The sequence below is a fragment of the Desmodus rotundus genome, chromosome 3 (assembly GCF_022682495.2).
Source record: "Desmodus rotundus isolate HL8 chromosome 3, HLdesRot8A.1, whole genome shotgun sequence".
In the NCBI taxonomy this organism is placed as follows: domain Eukaryota; kingdom Metazoa; phylum Chordata; class Mammalia; order Chiroptera; family Phyllostomidae; genus Desmodus; species Desmodus rotundus.
In genome coordinates this window covers 15,888,287-15,905,450 of record NC_071389.1, presented here as the reverse complement: position 1 = coordinate 15,905,450, position 17,164 = coordinate 15,888,287, and the positions used below count along the sequence as shown (strand labels likewise).

At 55.1% G+C, this 17,164-nt stretch overlaps 4 protein-coding genes across 14 annotated transcripts; 2 read left to right on the top strand and 2 right to left on the bottom strand.

Annotated features, from left to right (window-relative positions):
- The first annotated feature begins 2,999 nt into the window (after window positions 1–2,999).
- ZNF593OS (ZNF593 opposite strand) lies at window positions 3,000–9,387 on the top strand. Of its 5 annotated transcripts, none has more exons than XM_045190353.2 (4): window positions 3,000–3,028; window positions 3,149–3,221; window positions 3,495–3,675; window positions 7,664–7,708. In XM_045190353.2, exons 2-3 carry the CDS (start codon window positions 3,177–3,179, stop codon window positions 3,639–3,641), a joined length of 192 nt encoding a protein of 63 aa, XP_045046288.1. In that variant the 5' UTR covers window positions 3,000–3,028; window positions 3,149–3,176; the 3' UTR covers window positions 3,642–3,675; window positions 7,664–7,708. The 5 variants fall into 5 exon arrangements, with proteins under 5 accessions (XP_045046288.1, XP_045046289.1, XP_045046287.1 ...); XM_045190354.1 differs by having other exon boundaries at window positions 3,020–3,066; XM_045190352.2 differs by lacking the exon at window positions 7,664–7,708 and adding an exon at window positions 9,276–9,387 and having other exon boundaries at window positions 3,025–3,221.
- Window positions 3,969–4,871, bottom strand: ZNF593 (zinc finger protein 593). Its single transcript, XM_024554744.4, has 3 exons — window positions 4,596–4,871; window positions 4,356–4,418; window positions 3,969–4,264 (listed from the first exon to the last, which is right to left on the bottom strand). The coding sequence occupies exons 1-3, from the start codon at window positions 4,793–4,795 to the stop codon at window positions 4,123–4,125; spliced, it is 405 nt and encodes a 134-aa protein (XP_024410512.2). The 5' UTR covers window positions 4,796–4,871; the 3' UTR covers window positions 3,969–4,122.
- Window positions 6,070–9,641, top strand: C3H1orf232 (chromosome 3 C1orf232 homolog). Its single transcript, XM_053921826.1, has 4 exons — window positions 6,070–6,397; window positions 7,664–7,747; window positions 7,859–7,956; window positions 9,276–9,641. Exons 1-4 carry the CDS (start codon window positions 6,314–6,316, stop codon window positions 9,589–9,591), a joined length of 582 nt encoding a protein of 193 aa, XP_053777801.1. The 5' UTR covers window positions 6,070–6,313; the 3' UTR covers window positions 9,592–9,641.
- Window positions 9,642–10,738: 1,097 nt separating this feature from the next.
- Window positions 10,739–13,903, bottom strand: FAM110D (family with sequence similarity 110 member D). Of its 7 annotated transcripts, none has more exons than XM_053921986.1 (3): window positions 13,795–13,903; window positions 12,690–12,773; window positions 10,739–11,986 (listed from the first exon to the last, which is right to left on the bottom strand). In XM_053921986.1, exon 3 carries the CDS (start codon window positions 11,891–11,893, stop codon window positions 11,069–11,071), a length of 825 nt encoding a protein of 274 aa, XP_053777961.1. In that variant the 5' UTR covers window positions 11,894–11,986; window positions 12,690–12,773; window positions 13,795–13,903; the 3' UTR covers window positions 10,739–11,068. The 7 variants fall into 7 exon arrangements, with proteins under 7 accessions (XP_053777961.1, XP_053777959.1, XP_053777960.1 ...); XM_053921984.1 differs by having other exon boundaries at window positions 12,731–12,773; XM_053921985.1 differs by lacking the exon at window positions 12,690–12,773 and having other exon boundaries at window positions 13,795–13,898.
- Between the last annotated feature and the right edge of the window lie 3,261 nt (window positions 13,904–17,164).

Here is a 17,164-nt window from a genome sequence, read left to right as displayed (position 1 = left end):
CCGCCCCAAACTGGCCTCACAAGACCCGACTATGAAAAAAGGGGCTTCTCGAAAAGAGGCTGAAAAGTGAACAGTGAGCGAAGCCGCAAAGCACATCTCTGCAGCTTGTTAGCTGCGGGAACGGGAAACTTACCCACCTTGCATCAGTGTTCCCGTCTGTAAAATGGGCTGCGGTGCAGAACGCCTGGATTAATAGCTCTAAATCTTTTAGAGCAGGGGTCTTAGACCCTATCTTTTTGTACCAAGAACCCTATTGGCAATCTGGTAAAATCTCTCAAAAGAAATTATTATTCTTACTCAGAATAACAATTTTAAAAATGTAAAACAAAATGCTGAAGATTACATGGAGGACAATTAGTATAAAAACGTTAAAAACACAAATTTATAATACGGTAATGTTTTTATTATCATTAAGTAACAAGACGCAGGTTATCAAAGTTATATTTCCTTTTCTAACAGCATCAGTGTGCTGTTGCTCAGATTGAATAAGAACATTAAACTGAGGGTGGTCATTGACTTACCTCAAACTGATCAGCAATCAACTAAAGATAAAGAATGCAGGGAAGTAACGAAGAAACCTGAGCTACTGATAGGATAACAGGAGGATTCACCATTAGGTCACTGACCCCCTACCGAGCACAGCCGTGCCCAGTCTATGGCAGCTATGTTGCAGGAGTGTTTGAAACAAGTGCGATTTAACGGGGGGTTAAAAAGTATCAGGATTTTGAAATAGTTATGAGCACAAATATTTTGAGGTACTTGCAATAATCACAATTTGATATGAAAATGTGGTTTCTGTTGGAGACAAAGCCACAGATACTGCTAACATTTCAATCCATGTGAAAGGAAATGGCAAATTTTGGTTAGAGCTTAGTGAAAGAAAAAAAAAAACATATATATATCCAAGTTTATGGGCCCCTGAATTCTGAAGCCCAGGTTAAGAGTCTTCCTCTTGGCTCAGTGCATTGAGTGGAGGCCTGTGAACCAAAGGGTCACTGGTTCGATTCCCAGTGAGGGCACACGCCTGGGTTGTGGGCCACGTCCCCTGTAGGGGGCACACAAGAGGCAACCAAACATTGATGTTTCTCTCCCTCTCTTTCTCCCTCCCTTCCCCTCTGTCTAAAAATAATAAATAAAATATTTTTTTAAGAAAGAATCTTCCTCTTAAACCATCTGAAACACACTAAATGTTTGCAGTTTCATTATCGGCAGAGGCCAGCCCAGGCCAGGGGACTCCCAGGACTTTGGAATCAGAATCAGTTCCACTTGCTCTAAGACTGAGCCCAAACTCTACCCCTCTCTCAACTTTTTTCTTCTCTAAAGAGGGGACACCTAGACCTTAGTGCTATGAGGAGGTTCTTTATGTTTTGAAATCTGTAACATGAAGAAGAGCTGAGTTATTGCTTTAATTTTATGGGGAGGCCTTCCTAGAGCCTATCCCTATGACTATGTCACCTAACTCAAAATCTCTACCCAGGCCCCAAGACCTGGCTTTCAAAGCCTATCACTATTTTGCCTGTAACCAGGACCTAAAGTCTGAATTTGGCCCACAGATGCCCATCTCATGTGTACGTGTGTGTATTGTAATCATTTAATAATTTCACATACAAACTGCGTTCTCTGGAACTTGGCCAGCTCTGCTGACCCCATCTGACCTGCACACATGGCGCCAAACACAAGTGCAGATGGTTGGCGCTTCCTTCAAAGGGGACTCCCTTCCTGGCCCAGTGCACGCTTCTGCTTCCGTAAGTGGGTTTGATAACAGCCCTCTATGTCCAGCTCCCCAGGTCCCCGCAGGTCTAGCTCCCTCATTTGTGAACCAGCAGGCTCCAGATTTGCAGCACGGCCCTCACCTCTCTGGCTTTGTCCTTTGCCTCCCGTTCTCACACCCTGCACTGCGTGTCCCCTCCAATCCTCCTCCACGCTAAGTCCTCATTTTTTTCTTTTTGCCTCTTTCTTCCTACAACAGCCTCCCTATGGCAGACGCATCGGCACTAGCCTGTCATCAAACACCTACCCTGAGCTGGCACAAGATATAGAAGTGAGAAGCCACCCAGCCTCTGCCCTCCCTGAACTCCCGGTCCTATAGAGGAGCAACAGACAACAACTCACCCCTTGTACTCACACACTCCCCCGGAAGGGCTGGGGGCCTAACCACCACCACAGTGTCCATACTGTGCCCCTGGCACCTGGCACCTGGCAGTTAGGGGCATAATAAATGGCAGCTTCTATTTTAAGGTAGTTTTATGAGTTTACAAAAGATCTTTTTACATACTTGCTGTAAAAATTTCAAAGGTCATTACATAACTGTAGGTCATTAAATAAAAGGAGGACCTTCCTAGCATATCCTTAGCTCATTCCCCAGTGGGGACCACTGTTACGTATGCAGATATTCCACATACTATTCTGCAAATATGGCTTTTTCATCTTATGAGATAATCAATGCCAAATGAAATAATACATGTACTTAGAATACTGCTGTCTATGATGTACTGAGAAATAATAAGCCTTCTTAATCAATATATGCAAATCTTTTATTATTGTTCCCAAGCTGAGGGTAGGAAAGTCCCTGCAGGAACTCCATGTTGGGGAAAGGGGGTAATATGTGCTCTCTCCAAAGGCAGGGGTGGTTGATCCAGCCAAGACCAATTGAAAAAGGAGCACTACATTTTTTTTGTGTGTGGGGGGGGCGGTTAAGGTACTCCTTCCCTGCTTTGCTAAGAGCTGATTGGTGACTTCCAATCATCTGAAATAGGGATGGGGCCAGGACCAGGGTTTTGGAAGCCCTCCAGTACCTGAAACAGGCCTGAGACTCCTGAGCGTTGTCAGGCAAGGCCTCTCCTGGCTATCCTGCGTGGCCTCCCTGGAGGGTGGGGGAGGTGCTGCTCAGGCCTGATGCTGATCTCTCCTGACAGCTGCTCCTAAGGCTAGCAGGGCAGGGAGGCTGGGGTGGGGGGGGGGGGAGGGAGGGACCAGATTTAAAGGTGCAGCGGCCCGCCCCTCGCTAGACCTGGGAGGGCAGACTCTGGTGAGCATCTAAGGGCATGGTTCTTGTGCATATCAGAGGTCAGGAACCTCTCTCCCCTGATATTTCCACTTCCCGGTACCATGAACACCACGGGTCCTCATTCCTGCTTCCACCCCACAGGCTGCCAGGGACACTAGTGGCACCCACCATGCAATTTCGCCGCCTGACTCCTGGCTACTTCAGGGTTCTACAGGTAAGTACCCCTAACTTACGGTTTTTGACACAGATCCCTTCCTCCCCCTATCATGGCTGGGTTGTCAGCTCTAACAGCCAGGGAATGTTGTCACGTTCCCTGCCGCCTGAGCAGGCAGGGCCTATATGGGCACCGAAGCGAGAGGGACTGGGGTGGGAACTCCTTGGGGCAGTGATGGCGGCCATATCTCCTTCACCCGGCTGTACTTTCTCAGCACCTTCCCTTACTAGAAGTCTCAGATGACCCTCAGGAGGACCCTCTGTACACCCCTAGATGCAGGTAGCTGGGGAGCTGAAGGCAGAGCCCCGGAGTCCACTGGCTGGGGTTGTGGCTACACTGCTGGCTGTCCTTGGACTGGGTTGCTCCTGCTATGCTGTCTGGAAGATGGTGGGGCAACAGCCACCGCCACAGGCCCCATGAAGAAGTGGAGAGCTTCTCACCCGCGCCCTGGGGGGTAGGTAACTCACCGGGGATTACAATCTTGGGATCCCACTTCTTTTCTGTCCTTATTGGAAGCAGTGCAGCATAAACCTGATCCTTCTCCCCACCCCTCCCTACCGCACCTGGGCTCTGCCTGGGGGCTCCAGCCAGGAGGCCAGGACCCCTGGGGGAAGGCAAGGCTGCAGGTTCCAAAGCCAAACCGAATAGGGAATAGACACCCTGAGTCCTGCACACAAGAGCAGAAAAGTCGTCGCAGAGCAGGAGTTAGGCAAGTGGCCTGGAGGGTAGGAAGTCAGAAGCAAGCACTCTTTATCCAGTTCCTTTATTTGAGAGGAGGGCACCCAGAAGTGGCCATCCACTCAACAAACTCAAGGCCAAAAAGGGTTGGCACAGTCTTTCCCAGCCTATCCCTGCATCATTGTCGGTGGGCAGCTCCTCTGCTTTGCATCCTCGGGCCATGTCAGGTAGATGTATCCATCTCAGGGACCTCAGTGGATATTTCTGTGGGCACTGCCAGCCGCTGGGGGGGCACATAAGAGCCCATAACCGCTGCCCTCTCAGCCTCTTCCTGAGTGTAGGGTTCCACGCTCAGCTGCTTTAACCTGGGAGAAAAAAGAGCAGTCGGGAGCTGCCCAGATGAGAGCCCTGTAAACCAGGCACCCATCCATTAATCCTGTCCTCATTCCTTCATACCTTTTCTTGTGGTCTTTGGATCGGAAGTGGGTCTTCAGGTTGGCAGAATCGATGAAGTACCTCCTGTAGGGATGAGGAGTAATAGGAGAGTGAGGGGGTGATTGATGCCTCTCAGATACGTCTATCTCCCTGACCATGTCTCATTCCCTGATGCCAAGCTTCAGGTCTGAAGGGATGAGAGGCCCGCAGACCCACGGATTCCAAGAGAGGAGACTCCGCGCGCCCCGGGCCTGGACTTACGCGCAGGCCAGACAGCAATGCAGGCCGCCCCCGGGCAGGTCAGGGTCGGGGTGGGCACCGGGGTCTGGCCAGGGCCGTGAGGGAACCTGGGGCCGCAGCTGGCGGTGAATCTCGTCCAGGTCCGGCCGCCGTCGCTTCGCCTTCATCTGGCGGGCCAAGGAGTGCGCTCGGTGCGCCCCTGTCCTGCGGGAGCGACCCATGGCTGGTGACAGCGGAACCGGAGGGCCCAGGGAAGTTCACGTGCCGGCGCTTCCGGACTGTTTGATGACGTCATGTGACGCCCGGGGGCGGGGCGGGCTCGAGCAGACCGTCTCTGATGACATCAGTCGCGCGGGCCGCGCCTTGAGCGACCTCAGGCGGTCATAAATGTTAGTGACGGTGCCCGGGGGAGGGCCCGACGATCTGTCCTAACCCGTGGATGGACGCGAGAAGGCCTTTTGGGTCGTCGCTGGGGAAGGGGGTGGGGGGTGCCAGCTCTTGAGGGATTCCGGTGCGTCCCGCTACCCTACCTTCCCCGACCGGCACCACCTATCTCAGCGTTATCCTGTGTACCCCCCATCACTCCTTCCTGGTTCTCACTCCGCGGTGGAGGAGGGACATGCTTTAAGTCCCTCGGGGAGATGCTGAAAAAATGTCTGTGATGTTAATAAATTAATACATGAATGAGACCGAGTTTAGGATTCCAGTCCCCATAGGGCTTCCTGAGATACCTCCATTCCTTGACAAATCATAGCCCCTTCTCACTGCTCCCCCAATTATTCCCTCTGGTGTCCATCCCTATCCACCCCCAGCCAAATCCCCGAGGGAAGAGTGGAAGGGGTGTTCCTCCCCAGAGATCACAGTGCTCAGGCATTCTGTCAGACTTAAGAGGGATCAGCTCCTTCCACAAGAAAAGGAGGTGCTCTTGGGAGGACCTCCCATCTTTGCTTCCATTCTCTGAGCCCGGGACTCCCATGTGTGGGCTAGCAGCAAAGGCAGAGAGAGAGAGAGATACAGCCTAGGTGTTGGGTGCTCGGAGTGGGGAGAGGGCCAGAGAAGCCTTTTCCCATTCACCAGAGCCTGGTGCCTTCCAGGCTGACCAGAGGAGCTCAGCAATAATTCAGAGGCTCCAGTTCTTTGGAACGTGTTGCCAGGAAACAGGGAGACAGGCACGTGTATCCCTGGGGAATCAGTTTCCAGCCCAGACAAAGCAGTGAAAAATAAGCCCAGAGAACTGCCTGGGGGCCTTGAGACCTTCCCACTGCAATTCACAGAGGCTAAGTGGGGACACAGGGCAGGGCCCTGAGGAGGGCACAGCGGGTATGGCTGTAGTCACAGGGACTCCAGTGTGGGCCCTGGGTCCAAGGACTTTGGAAATGGACTTTGGGAAAGGAAGAGGATTTTTCTGGAGCCATTCCAAGAGATCAAATTCAAGAATTTCTAGGCCCACGAAGGAGGCCACTGTGGAGAGAGATGTCTTCATTATTCTTTGCCAATATGGGTCACAACAAGGGGCTGAGGTGGCAGAAGCCAGCTCTGTCTCACCCCCACCCTTTGGATTGGTTCACTTGCTGGGCACTGTGCCAGCTGGGGAGGCTGGTGCATCTTTAATGAAGTCATCAGATCCCTGGGACAGGCTCTCTGTCTCACCAAGTTTCTAAAGCCAGACCCATTAGGTGCCCATCTAGCCTCTCACTGCCTTCCTGTGCCTGGCTGCCAGGCCCATTTCCCCTGCAACTATGAACCAGACCTTCTGGAAAACCTACAAATCCAAAGTGCTACAGACCCTGAGTGGGGAATCTGAGGAGGACCTAGCAGAGGAGGTGGGTACCATCTATGCTTACCGGGTGGGGCAGGAGCAGGGGTCAGCAGGAGTGAAAGGTACAAAGAAGGGCAAGGGACAGGCTGACGGGGGGCACATTTGTGTGGAAGTAATCACATTGAGGGATGACAAATGGCATGGTGCAGTGTCAGAAAGCCAGGACATTCAATAAGAGAAGACTTGGGGGACACCAGAGGAGTGGTCACTATCTCCAGAGATTGCAAGGGCTGCCACAGGGAAGAGATCCTTCTAGGCCCATTGGCAGTGGCCGCACAAGGTACACTCGGCTTGACACAATTTTCTAATGGGCAGAGCTAAGCTGAGTGGATGGCGTGTCCTGAGGGGTGGTGAGCCCCCTGGTACTGGAGGTAGGCAGAGTGACACTTGTACTCTGAGGGTCACTGCCACAGCATCAGATCAGAGCCACACTTGGACCGTGTTTATCCTGATGTTAAAAAACTGAAAAGGCTCTGAAGCAGTCTTACCTCTAGAAGCTGTGATAAGTAGCAGTTGTGCAAATAGATGTGACAGGGGCAGGGACATGTTCTGTGATGTGTGTGTGTGTGTGAATTAGTGTATGTCTAGACAGGTTGGTGTCTGGGGCTGGGCATGTGTAGAAGTATTTGTGGGTCAGTATTAGGATTGGTGTCCGTGTGGAATCCCAGTGAAGGTGTACGTGCAGGTGTGAACCAGGCATAGGTATTTTCAGGTGTGTACATTTGGGCAGAAGTCTGTGCCCGCATGGTTGACGGGTGTTCTGTTTGTATGGGGTGTGTGTTTGGGTGTACATCTGTGTTGGTGTCTGTGGATGGGCCTTTGTGCAGTTGTCTGCAGTTGTAGGGGTGCACAAGTGTGAACAGTATACTTGTACGTGTCCTTGTATAAGTGCCTCACAGTGCATACAGCCACATAGAGGTGAAGAGCTATAGCCATGTAGAGGCATGCTCACGCACAGATGTGTCGACATCAGTGTGGGTGCCCAGTGTCCACATGTTTTTGGGTGTGTATGGGTGTGTCTGTAGGTGGACACATATGTGTGCTCAAGGGCTTCTGAAGGGGTTGTTCTATACAGCTAATGTATGTGACTGGTTGCTTTGTTTAGAGGAGTACCTGTATGTACTTGTGGACGGTGTGAGGGGACTAGGTGTGTATTTAGTCCTGCGAGTTTGGAGTGCCTGGTGTGTGTGTGTACCAGGCCAGCAGTGGGGGAGGGAGTTCCTATTCCTTTGGGGCCTCTCTCATGCCGGGTGGGGGTCTTGTGTCCCAGAAGGAGAACCCAGCCTTAGTGGAGTCTGAGACAGCAGAACCGACCCCAGAGGCCTTCAGTCCCATGTCACAGCTGGCCCGCCGGGTGAGTCCTCCCTTCTTCCCGCCCATCCCTGAGGAACCCGGCAGAGGCTGCTGTGGAGCCCTGGGATGTGGTGCTTTAGCCCCTCACTGACCCCCAGCTCCTCCCTCCCAGGTTCAGGGGGTCGGGGTGAAAGGTTGGCTGACAATGTCATCTCTGTTTAACAAAGAAGATGAGGACAAGCTGCTGCCACCGGAACCCTGTGCTGACCAGTATGTGTGTGTCTGGGGGGGTGGGGGGTGGAGGCAGGGTGTTGGTTCTGGGCTGGGCCTGAGGTGTCCTTCTCCATGGCCTTTACATATGGTCTGTTTGCGGGCTGGGGAGGGCCAGCCCCTGCTGTATCTGTTTCTCTTAGCAGGTAAGGGGCCAAATCTGCCTATCCGGGAAACTAGGTTAGATCTCAGGAGGAATTTACCAGCTCTTGGGACTGAGGTGCTAGAAGGTACTATGGGCTCTCTCTCTCCGTCCATTTGGGAGGGGTCATCTCTCTATAATCAGGGAACTGTGCAGAGAACCTTTAGGTGTTTGGAACAGAAGGTGGTCCAGATCAGTGTTTCCCAAATACTGGTCTAAACTCTCAACCCTCCCAGGGAGCTTGTGACAAACACAAATTCCCAGACTCTCCAAAGATTCTGTTTGCTGGTGTGGGCTGAGGCCTGGGATCGAGATTTTTAGCAAGCTCTCTGAGGATCTGAGGATTAGTTTAGGAACCAGTCTTAGGAGGGTTTTGATGCTGGAGGGTTAGGCGGGAGGACCCAGAGCCTCAGTCTTCCTCCTGGTCTATCTCAGGCACACCCTCCATCTCTGCCCCTTCCTCCAGCCCAGTCACACACACCCCTTTGACACTCTCCTATTCCTTTCTCCCCTGGGCCCCCTGACCCACCCAGCTCTCCCAGAACCTATCTCCTCTCCTTCCCAGCTTTGCAGGAGCTCTTCCTCAGACCTCAAGTCATACCCCCTACATTGCCCTGCAACCTCCCGAGTCCCCCTTCCCTTCCCCTGAACCTCTCATTTAGACCTTTCTCCTTCCCTGGGGGTCGCTCCACCCGTCTTTCTCCCGTGACCCCTCATTTTCCTGGTCCCCCTATCTCTCCATCGCACAACCTGACCCCAGTCCCCGCCCCGCCTCTTTTCCCGAGGTCCACCCTTAGCTTTCCTGACCACAGCCTCCGGAGTCTGAACCCGCCCCTCTCCCGGGATCTCGCCCCTCCTGGTCCCATGCCACTCTCGCAAATCGTTGGGTCCCGTCCCTTTCTCAGGGGTCCATCCTGAGACTTGGCGCCTCTGGCTTTCCTCCTCTGGCCTCGCTTGGAGTCGCTTCCTTAATCCCCAGACCCTGTCCCACCCCAGCCCCCTTTCCCGGTGCCTCTGAGCCCTCATTCTGCCTCCAGGTCCCAATCTGCCCCCAGTCTCCCAGGCCCCTCCAATCCCGGGTCCCCTGGCCCCATTACTGGTCCCTCGACCTCGCCTCCTCTTCTTCGTGCCCTCCGGGACCTCTCCGCCTGCCTCTCACCCGACCTGTCTCCTGCAGCCCGCTAGCAGCGCAGCCCTCCTCGCGGGCAGAGGCGGCGACGGCGGAGGCGGAGCCGCGCGGGCCGGGATTCTGGGATGCGTTTGCCAGCAGGTGGCAGCAGCAGCAGGCGGCCGCGGCGTCCGTGCTGCGCGGCGCGGAACCCACCCCGGAGCGGGACCCCGAAGCCGGGGACGAGGCCACGGAGGAGGCCACGGAGGAGGCCGCCCAGCACACCGAGCCGCAGGAGGCCGACACGGCCGCTGACTTCAAGTGGGGCTTCCTCACTCACAAACTGGCCGAGATGAGGTTGAAGGTTGCACCCAAAGGTGACTAGCCAGACGGCCGAACTGGGTGCCCACTCCTCCCCACCAACATAAAAACCATGCCCCGACAGCCCGTGTGACCGTGTGCTTTTGTCGGGACAGCCAGGAAAGCTGCTTTTGGGTGGGCAACATCAGAGTGGGGGGCCAGCTAGAGGAATCCTTCCCTCCTTATCTCACAAACATCCAGGGAGAAAACGACCAGGGAAAGACCGGGTATCAGACACGTTGTGTTAGATTTAGGGTACAACTTTCCAGGTAGCTGGAGAACTCCCCAGGACAGACCCCATGGCTCTGTCCAGCCTCTTAATTTGGCAAACGTTGCCTGTGACCCTACTATGCGCCGTCTTTGTACTAAGATGTCACAGACTAACAAGAGAAGTCAGACTACCAGCGGGTCCCACACAAGGTGACAAATTGAGGATCAAAATATGGGGCTGTACTTGGGAGCTCAGACGAGGCCAACTGGGGAATTCAGGAATTCCTTAGGGAGAATGAACGTATGTAATCTTAGAAAGATAAGTGGAGAGAAAGGAGAAGGGAACCCAGGCAAAAGGAGGACCGTGAACAAAGACTTAGAGGTGCAAACGTGTGAGGAAGGCAGGTAACCTTGTGTGTCTTTGAGGGAAAGAAGACAGTGGCAGGATGTGAGGCTCAGGTTGGCACAATCCTAGTGTGAAGGGTCCCTTCCTTTATTGTTCTCAATTCTGGTTCAGCCCTTCATACCTAGTAACCAAAAGGGGTCAGCAAACTCCGGGAACGGGGACATTTTATACATCCGTGGACCCCAGAGTTCTAGAGAAAGCCCCTCCCCAGAGCCCTTTAAACGTGCTATTCCCGGTTCCCGGCTCTAGTTTGGGCCGACCCCAAGTCGGTGGAGGAGACGGCCATAACAGTGAGAAGATACTAAGTGGCAGTGGCTTAGCGACTGTCGTCCATCGAGCACTTGCTTCTATGTGCTGGCTCGTTGCCATGAGCTTTACAACTATTTCAAAAATACTTTGATCACGGGACAGGCACACCTACAGTCCAGAGATGTTAAGTACTCGCCAGGGGGGCGATCACAGTCAGCCTGGAACCCACACTACAAAACCCACGCAATACACACTAGCAAACCATCCCCACCCCCCCCCACCCCCCAACGTCAACCTCACAGCTGGCTTAGCGTTTTGACTTTATTCAGCAGGTTCTCTGAAATTCTCAGCCCAGTCTTCACTCCCCAGACCCGGCCTCCACAGGGACCACGAGGCCGCCCCCTCCGCCTCCTCCGTCTCCGCTGTCTGCCCTAGGAAGGGCCTTGGGAATCATTTTGTCCCATGCCCCCGTGGTTATTTGGGGAACCTAAGATCCAGACGGGGAAGGCTTGCCAAAAGGCAACCTGCGCGTCAGTGGCAGGGCGTCCCTGCCCGTGACCGGGTCCAGCCCCGCGCTTACCCCCTGACCATCCCCGGACCCCAGACTCCCCGGGAGCCCGCTCCCGAGCGCCTGCGGTCACACCTCAGACTCGCGCGGCGGGCCGCGGGCGCGCTGGCAGCCGTACAACCACTGGATGACGCGCGCGTTGCGCTCCACCACGGACACCGGGGGGCGCCCGTCCCGCGCCGAGCCGGCCGCCTCCGAGCCCTCGCCGCCGCGGCCTCCGCCTGCACGATCCGAGCCATCAGCGCCTCCATCACTGGACGTCCAGTCGCTGGCGTCCCCGGAGCCGGGTGGCTGCGACGTTCCGGGCTGGGGGCTGGCGTCGGCGCCCCAGCTCTGCGGAGAGAAGCGCTCGGCGCCCAGCACCTCCACCAGCGCGCGTTCCAGGCCGCAGTAGTTGAAGAAGCGCTCCTTTTCCGACAGGGGCAGCGAGCACGTGGGGCACAGCGCCCGCTTTCCCGCCTCTTCCGGGGCACCTTGGGGCGCCACCCAACCCCCGGGAGCCATGGGTAGCTCCGTTGGGCTTGGACTGCTCGAGGCGGCGTCCCGTGGGGTGCCCAGGAAGAGGCGCCGCACCAGCCCCTGACCCTTGGCGTTCTCTTTGTTCACCGAAGCCTTGCAGTCCCGCTTCTGGCGGTAGAAGATGAGGGAGTCCGGCCTTGGCAGCCGCCTGCCGCTCCCCCGGCGGGCGGGCCTGGGCGTCCTGGGTGATGCAGGGGCCCCCAGCTCATTGCAGGGGTGCGGCGTGAGCGGCCCAGGACTCCCGCGCAGGGCTGGCTCCTGGCGTCGCGCTATCACCTGGTGCGTCTTGACATACTTGGCTTTGTCAGCCTCCAGCCTCTCCACCGCGCTGGGGGTCCGTGCTCTGGATGGGGTGGAGGGAGAGGCCAGGAGCATCTTAGCAGGACTGGGCAGGACAGTGCCCCATAAGCCGCTGGAGGTAGGCAGCTAGTTGAGGTGCTGAGAGCAATTGGCTGGGGCTCCCTGGGCCTGCAGGGAAAGAGAAATAGGGGGAGAGTAGATATCCCTGCCCCTCTTCTGGAGGCATTCCTGGGAATAGGATCGGCCAGCCACCCCTCCCCCATCTAAGTCAGCCGCTGCTGCCCCGGGGCCAGAGGCTCAGGCTATTCCTTACCCCCATTCCTCAGAGACATTGGGCAGGGGCTCCCTGGCCACCCATAAACATATGCCCCTTTGAGCGTTGCCCCATCTGGTCACAGGGCCATGCCAAGCAAGCATCAACAAGCAACACTTGGAAAAGGAAATGGAGCTGGTCCCGGCCCAATTCCCGAAAGTGGCCTCAACCGGAAAAAATACCTCTTCCCAACCCAGCAACTCGGAGTCCAAGGAGGCTCCCCAAGCATAGCTGGCTCCAGCAGGGCCCACCCTTCCCACCCCCAAGCACCGGAGGTCAGGGATATAACCACAGGGTAGGCCTGCAGTAATTGCAGCCAACTGCCCTGCCCAGGCCCAGCCGGTCATTGGGAAGGAGAAGGCAGTGGTCACCAGGTTCTGTCAGCCAGCTACGTGCTCTGTGCCCCTGTCAAGAGAATTCCAGAATGTCTAACTGTAAACATCACCTTGTCTACCTCTGCATTTCTATTTCGCAGAAGATGACCCTGGCCCAGAGAGGAGGGGGCTTGCTCCGTGCTTGCTGAGAGTTAGGGCCTGTACTAGAACCTAGGTCTCTTGCCTTTCAGTCCAGAACTGGTTCAGATGGGATCTCACACTTGCCTGTCAGAACATCCCTCTTCTTTTCTTTCTTGTATTTCCGCTGCTATAAAAGCAAGCAAGTTCTGTTAGAGATGAGCCTCTTGCCTCACTAAAAATTTTCCTTCCACTAACTTGAAAATCTGCGCTCCCAGAAATCTGCCCTCAAGGTCGCTGCCCCCTTCGCATCCTGAGACCCCATGACCCTTCTCCTCTACCTCCCTTCTGTAGGGGAAGGGGGCCAGGAAGGGTTGTAAATCAAAAGCTGACAGTTTCCGTGGCAGTAACAGAAGGGGCCACCCACATGGCTCAGCACCCCCCCCCACCCCTGCCCTTTCACTGCCCCCATCCTCCATTCAGCTGAGAGAGTCAGTCAGTTCTGGGTGCTCAGGAGACCGCAAGTCTGGAGGCAACAAAGGAACAGAACTTGTCGGGGATGGGGGAGGGGAGCCCCGGAGAGGGGCCAAGGAGCAGAGACCCTGCCGACACCCCCCTTCCCCCCCTCACCAGCACAACCTGTTTGAGATTTGTGCGTGCATGTGTGCACACACGCAGTCACTCTCACACACCCGGCTAGTGTCTAGTAAGTCAGCCCATAGGTAACTGGGAACCCAGACAGCGAGGAGAGCCTGACATCAGTGCCCTCCTTCCTGGCTCCCAAGGGCTATACCAGGCAATGGGTCAGTTTCCAAGGTCCCAGGAGGGCACTGTGCTTATCTGACCTCATGGATACCCTCACACCCCCTTGTCACCTCCTCCTCTTCCCAGTCCCCAGTGCAGAGGCTATAAAAAGTCTCTAAACACAGGGACCAAAATAGTCTGCCATCCACTGTCCCTTCCCTGCCTTCTGGGCTGGCCTTGATGCCCAACCACAGATGTTCCACCCTAGATGCCTGGCAGACATCCCTGTGCCCTCCATCCCTTCGCCCAATTTCTCCCAGTCCTGTGCTTAGTGGTTCAAACTTTGCTCAAGGCTTCTGCTCTAGATGAGGGCTGGGGGACTGTGCTCATTGGCTGGGAGCCAGCCTCTCTGCCTTTGGGTCCCTGGGTTCCCTCCCACCCCAGCGCTGGACTCTAGATACACTCACCTCTGTGTGGGGAGGCTGAATGCAGGGGGCCCGGGGCAGGGCCAGACTGAGGGCTGGAGGGACAGCAGGGACTAGAAGTAGCTTTGGTGGCAGCCAAACCTCACTCTCCACAGGAAAAGCTGAGAGAGCCTCCACCCCCCCAGATTAACCCTCGCTTTCCTGACCTGGAGCCTGGCCTGTTAACTCCTTCCTGATCAGTCTTAGTGTTAGAAAGCACTTATGGACCAGGTCCAGCTCCTTTATTTTATAGATGGTCACACAGGCCCCGATAGGTTAAGTGATTTGCACGGAGGCGCAGTGAGCTTGGGGCACAGCTAGGACCCCAAACGAGGTCTCCTGATTCTCAGGCTTCCTTCAGAATCTTGGGGTGAGACATGCTATTCATGTGGGGTCAGCCCCCTCTGCTGGGCCTTGGCAAATTCTCTTGGTTGGAATGGGAAGACAAAGCAGGGTTGCGCCTTTTTCCCTCTGTAGCAGGCTTAGACCTGTCTTGGTCTGAATGTGTGGGTGATGGCAAGCCTGCTCTCCATAGGGGTGAGGCCAGGAATCTGCAGCCTAAGGGTGGGGACAGTGGTGCTGCAGATGCTCAGGGTGAGCCTGTCCCAGCAAGTCTTGGCTTGAAGGTCACCTGGAAGGCCACTGGAGGTGTTTTCCCCCAAAGTCCGCTGATAGCAAAGGGGATTGGCTGGGAAGAGGGTAATGAAAGGGTGATTCTGGGGCCAAGCCTGGGTCCTTTGGCCTCCTTCCTCCTCTGCTTCATCTTGGGGACTTCTAGAGCCAGCACAGTTTCTTATCTGGCACCGAGTGTCTCTCAAGAGGGGCCCTGTCCCTACAGCTGGTAACAGGAAGCCCCTCCCCTCTTCCCAGCAAATAAACTCCGCAGTGCCCAGAGCTCAAAGACCAATGTCCCTCCAAGGGGTCCCTGCCCCCCTCTGGCCGGCCACTTTCCACAAATCCCTTTTCCTCCCTTCTGGCACTTTTTAATAGTTACAAAGCACATTCACACCTGTGCTCTCTGATCTCCTCTGTCCTCCCCAAGGACCCTAGACAGGGGGTCCAGCAGGGTAAGGAAACTGGATCAGGTAGGAGAGAGGCTTGCCCAAGCCCAACCCTACGCCCACTCTTTCCGCTGCATCCTCCACCTGTCAAGAAATGAGTCCATCTCCTGTAAGGGATTTTTATTACCTATTTGGGGTTATTATTATTTTGTCCCCGATAGTTCCATAGTGTGTTGTTACAGCACTTTACAAGATGCTTTCCCATGCATTATCACAATTCATCCCCAGGACAGTCTTTGGGGTAGGTTTTATCATTTTTCCCATTTGACAGCAGAAGAGACTGAGGCTCAGAGAGGGGAAATGGCTGATCTCAGCTCTCACGATTAGGAATCACAGCTAACTTTTACTGAGAGATTTCTCTATGTGAGGCACTGTTCTGGGTATCTCACACAAATGATTAACACATTTAATCCTCAAAACAACCCAACGAAATGGGCACTTTCATTCTCCTCATTTTATAGATGAAGGTGGGGGGAGTGGGCCAGTAGCCCTGAGATCTGGTCACGATGGGGTTAAGCGTGGAGGCTGGGCAGGGCCCAGCTGGGATGCTGTCAATGGCAGGAAACCTGGCCTGTGAAGGAGGGGGAGGATGGGGCTGTTGTGTCTGACTCCTGATACAACCCCCACCCCTTAAAGGAGCATCCGGGTTGGCCCCTTTCTCGGCTTTTTTCTAGGGGCCAAAGACAGATGCTGGGCTCCAGAAAGGGGATTCAGGAGGAAATGCAGGTGCTGTGGGGTAGGGGGAGGCAGCCTCAGGTCTGAGGAGGTGATTGGAAGTGACCCCACCTCCCTGCTACAGCCTGTGTCAGAGGGGGGTAGACACTGAGGCTACCCTGAGAGTCTCCAGCCCGAGGGGGGAGACACAGCTCTGCCCTCAGGAGCCTGAGGGGGAAGGTGGTGAAGGCACCTTGCTCTCAGGAGCTCCCACTCTGAGGGGTGACAGGACCCTGTCCGGGATGCCAGTGGACACAGACCCTCTACCACACTGGTAGAGCAGGCTCATGGAGGAGAGTTCAAATTGGATTGGCTTCCTGGGTGAGAGCACCCTGAAAGGGTCAGTGGGAGATGGGGGATAATGGGGTGCAGCTGCAGCCGCCTGCCCTGCCTATCTTTTGGCCACACTCGCTGTGAACTGGATCATGTGTCTTTCTGGTCATGGGTCCCCAGGGAGAGATCCTTAAAGTGGTTCCTTCCTGCCCCAGAGCCAGGACCTTGGGCAAAGGGGGGAAGCCAAATCCGAGAGAAGTTTCCTTCCTATTTCCGAGCTCATTCCCAAATCGCCCTGAAGATCAATGAGAATGGGTCTGAGTCAGAACTGGCTCCTTCTAGGAGAGGATGGTGGGACGATGGGGAAGCAGCTCTGGCCTGTGTTGGGAATAATGAACGGTTCAGGGAGGCCCTTTAGGTCTAGCCTCAGACCCCAGACCCACACTGTCACAGAGGAGAAACGTGTCAACTCCCTCACCACGCAGCTGCCCTTGCCATAGCCATCCACACCTCTGCGCACCTTTGATTCTAATCCTGGCCAACCATTCCCTGGCTGTGTGGCCTTGAGCAAGAACGTAACCTCTCTGAATTCCCTTTTGTGTGAAATGGAAATGATAAGACACAGTTCTTCTTTTTGAAGATTTTATTTACTTGTTAGAAAGAAGGGGAGGGAGGGAGAAAGAAGAGAGGGAGAGAAACTTCGATGTGCGAGAGATACATGGATGGGTTGCCTCTCACATGCCCCCAACTGGGGACCTGGCCGCCAACCCAGGCATGTGCCCTGAACCTTTCAGTTCGCAGGCTGGTGCTCAATCCAGTGAGCCACACCGGCCAGGGCCAGACCCTGTTCCTGTGTGTGGCAAAGAAGGGATGGTGAGAAGGGAAAGCACCTGGCGCCTCAAGGTGCTCAAAATGTGAGGTGAATCTGCCTCCTCCAACACCTTCCCGACAACTCTGGCCTACATCTTCCCCCGTCCCCCCATTCCCACAGTCTCACTCTCAGCTGCTGTCAACAAATCATTTTGAACACTGCTCTGTGCCATGGGGTCAGCAGATGGGTCAGTAGATGGGTCAGCAGACAAGGCTTTTGCTCCCAGGGAGCTGCGCGGGGGTGGAGGTGGGGGTGGGGCAGAGGTGTGAAGGACTGATCACAAAGTGAGAGCGTGCTGCTGTGACACAGATGAACAAAGCAGAGGACATGGAGTGGGGGGAGTTATTTGTTCTGTCTGGTGAGGAGGGAAGCTTTCAAAGAGGAGAGGGTATCTGGGCCTGGAAGGGATTCCTGATGGGGGTGGGGTGGGAGGTGGGGGTTTGGGAGGTTGGAG

Coding starts and splice junctions, on each gene's coding strand:
- ZNF593OS (XM_045190352.2), top strand. CDS start 3,045: ATGGTTCTTGTGCATATCAGAGGTCAGGAACCTCTCTCCCCTGATATT. Junction 3,222..3,494: donor GCTACTTCAGGGTTCTACAG/GTAAGTACCCCT, acceptor GTACACCCCTAG/ATGCAGGTAGCTGGGGAGCT.
- ZNF593 (XM_024554744.4), bottom strand. CDS start 4,795: ATGGGTCGCTCCCGCAGGACAGGGGCGCACCGAGCGCACTCCTTGGCC. Junction 4,419..4,595: donor CATTGCTGTCTGGCCTGCGC/GTAAGTCCAGGC, acceptor TCATCCCTACAG/GAGGTACTTCATCGATTCTG. Junction 4,265..4,355: donor TCCAAAGACCACAAGAAAAG/GTATGAAGGAAT, acceptor TTTTTCTCCCAG/GTTAAAGCAGCTGAGCGTGG.
- C3H1orf232 (XM_053921826.1), top strand. CDS start 6,314: ATGAACCAGACCTTCTGGAAAACCTACAAATCCAAAGTGCTACAGACC. Junction 6,398..7,663: donor AGGAGGACCTAGCAGAGGAG/GTGGGTACCATC, acceptor CTTGTGTCCCAG/AAGGAGAACCCAGCCTTAGT. Junction 7,748..7,858: donor TGTCACAGCTGGCCCGCCGG/GTGAGTCCTCCC, acceptor CCTCCCTCCCAG/GTTCAGGGGGTCGGGGTGAA.
- FAM110D (XM_053921983.1), bottom strand. CDS start 12,235: ATGCTTGCTTGGCATGGCCCTGTGACCAGATGGGGCAACGCTCAAAGG. Junction 11,862..12,131: donor AATGTCTCTGAGGAATGGGG/GTAAGGAATAGC, acceptor CACCCCATCCAG/AGCACGGACCCCCAGCGCGG.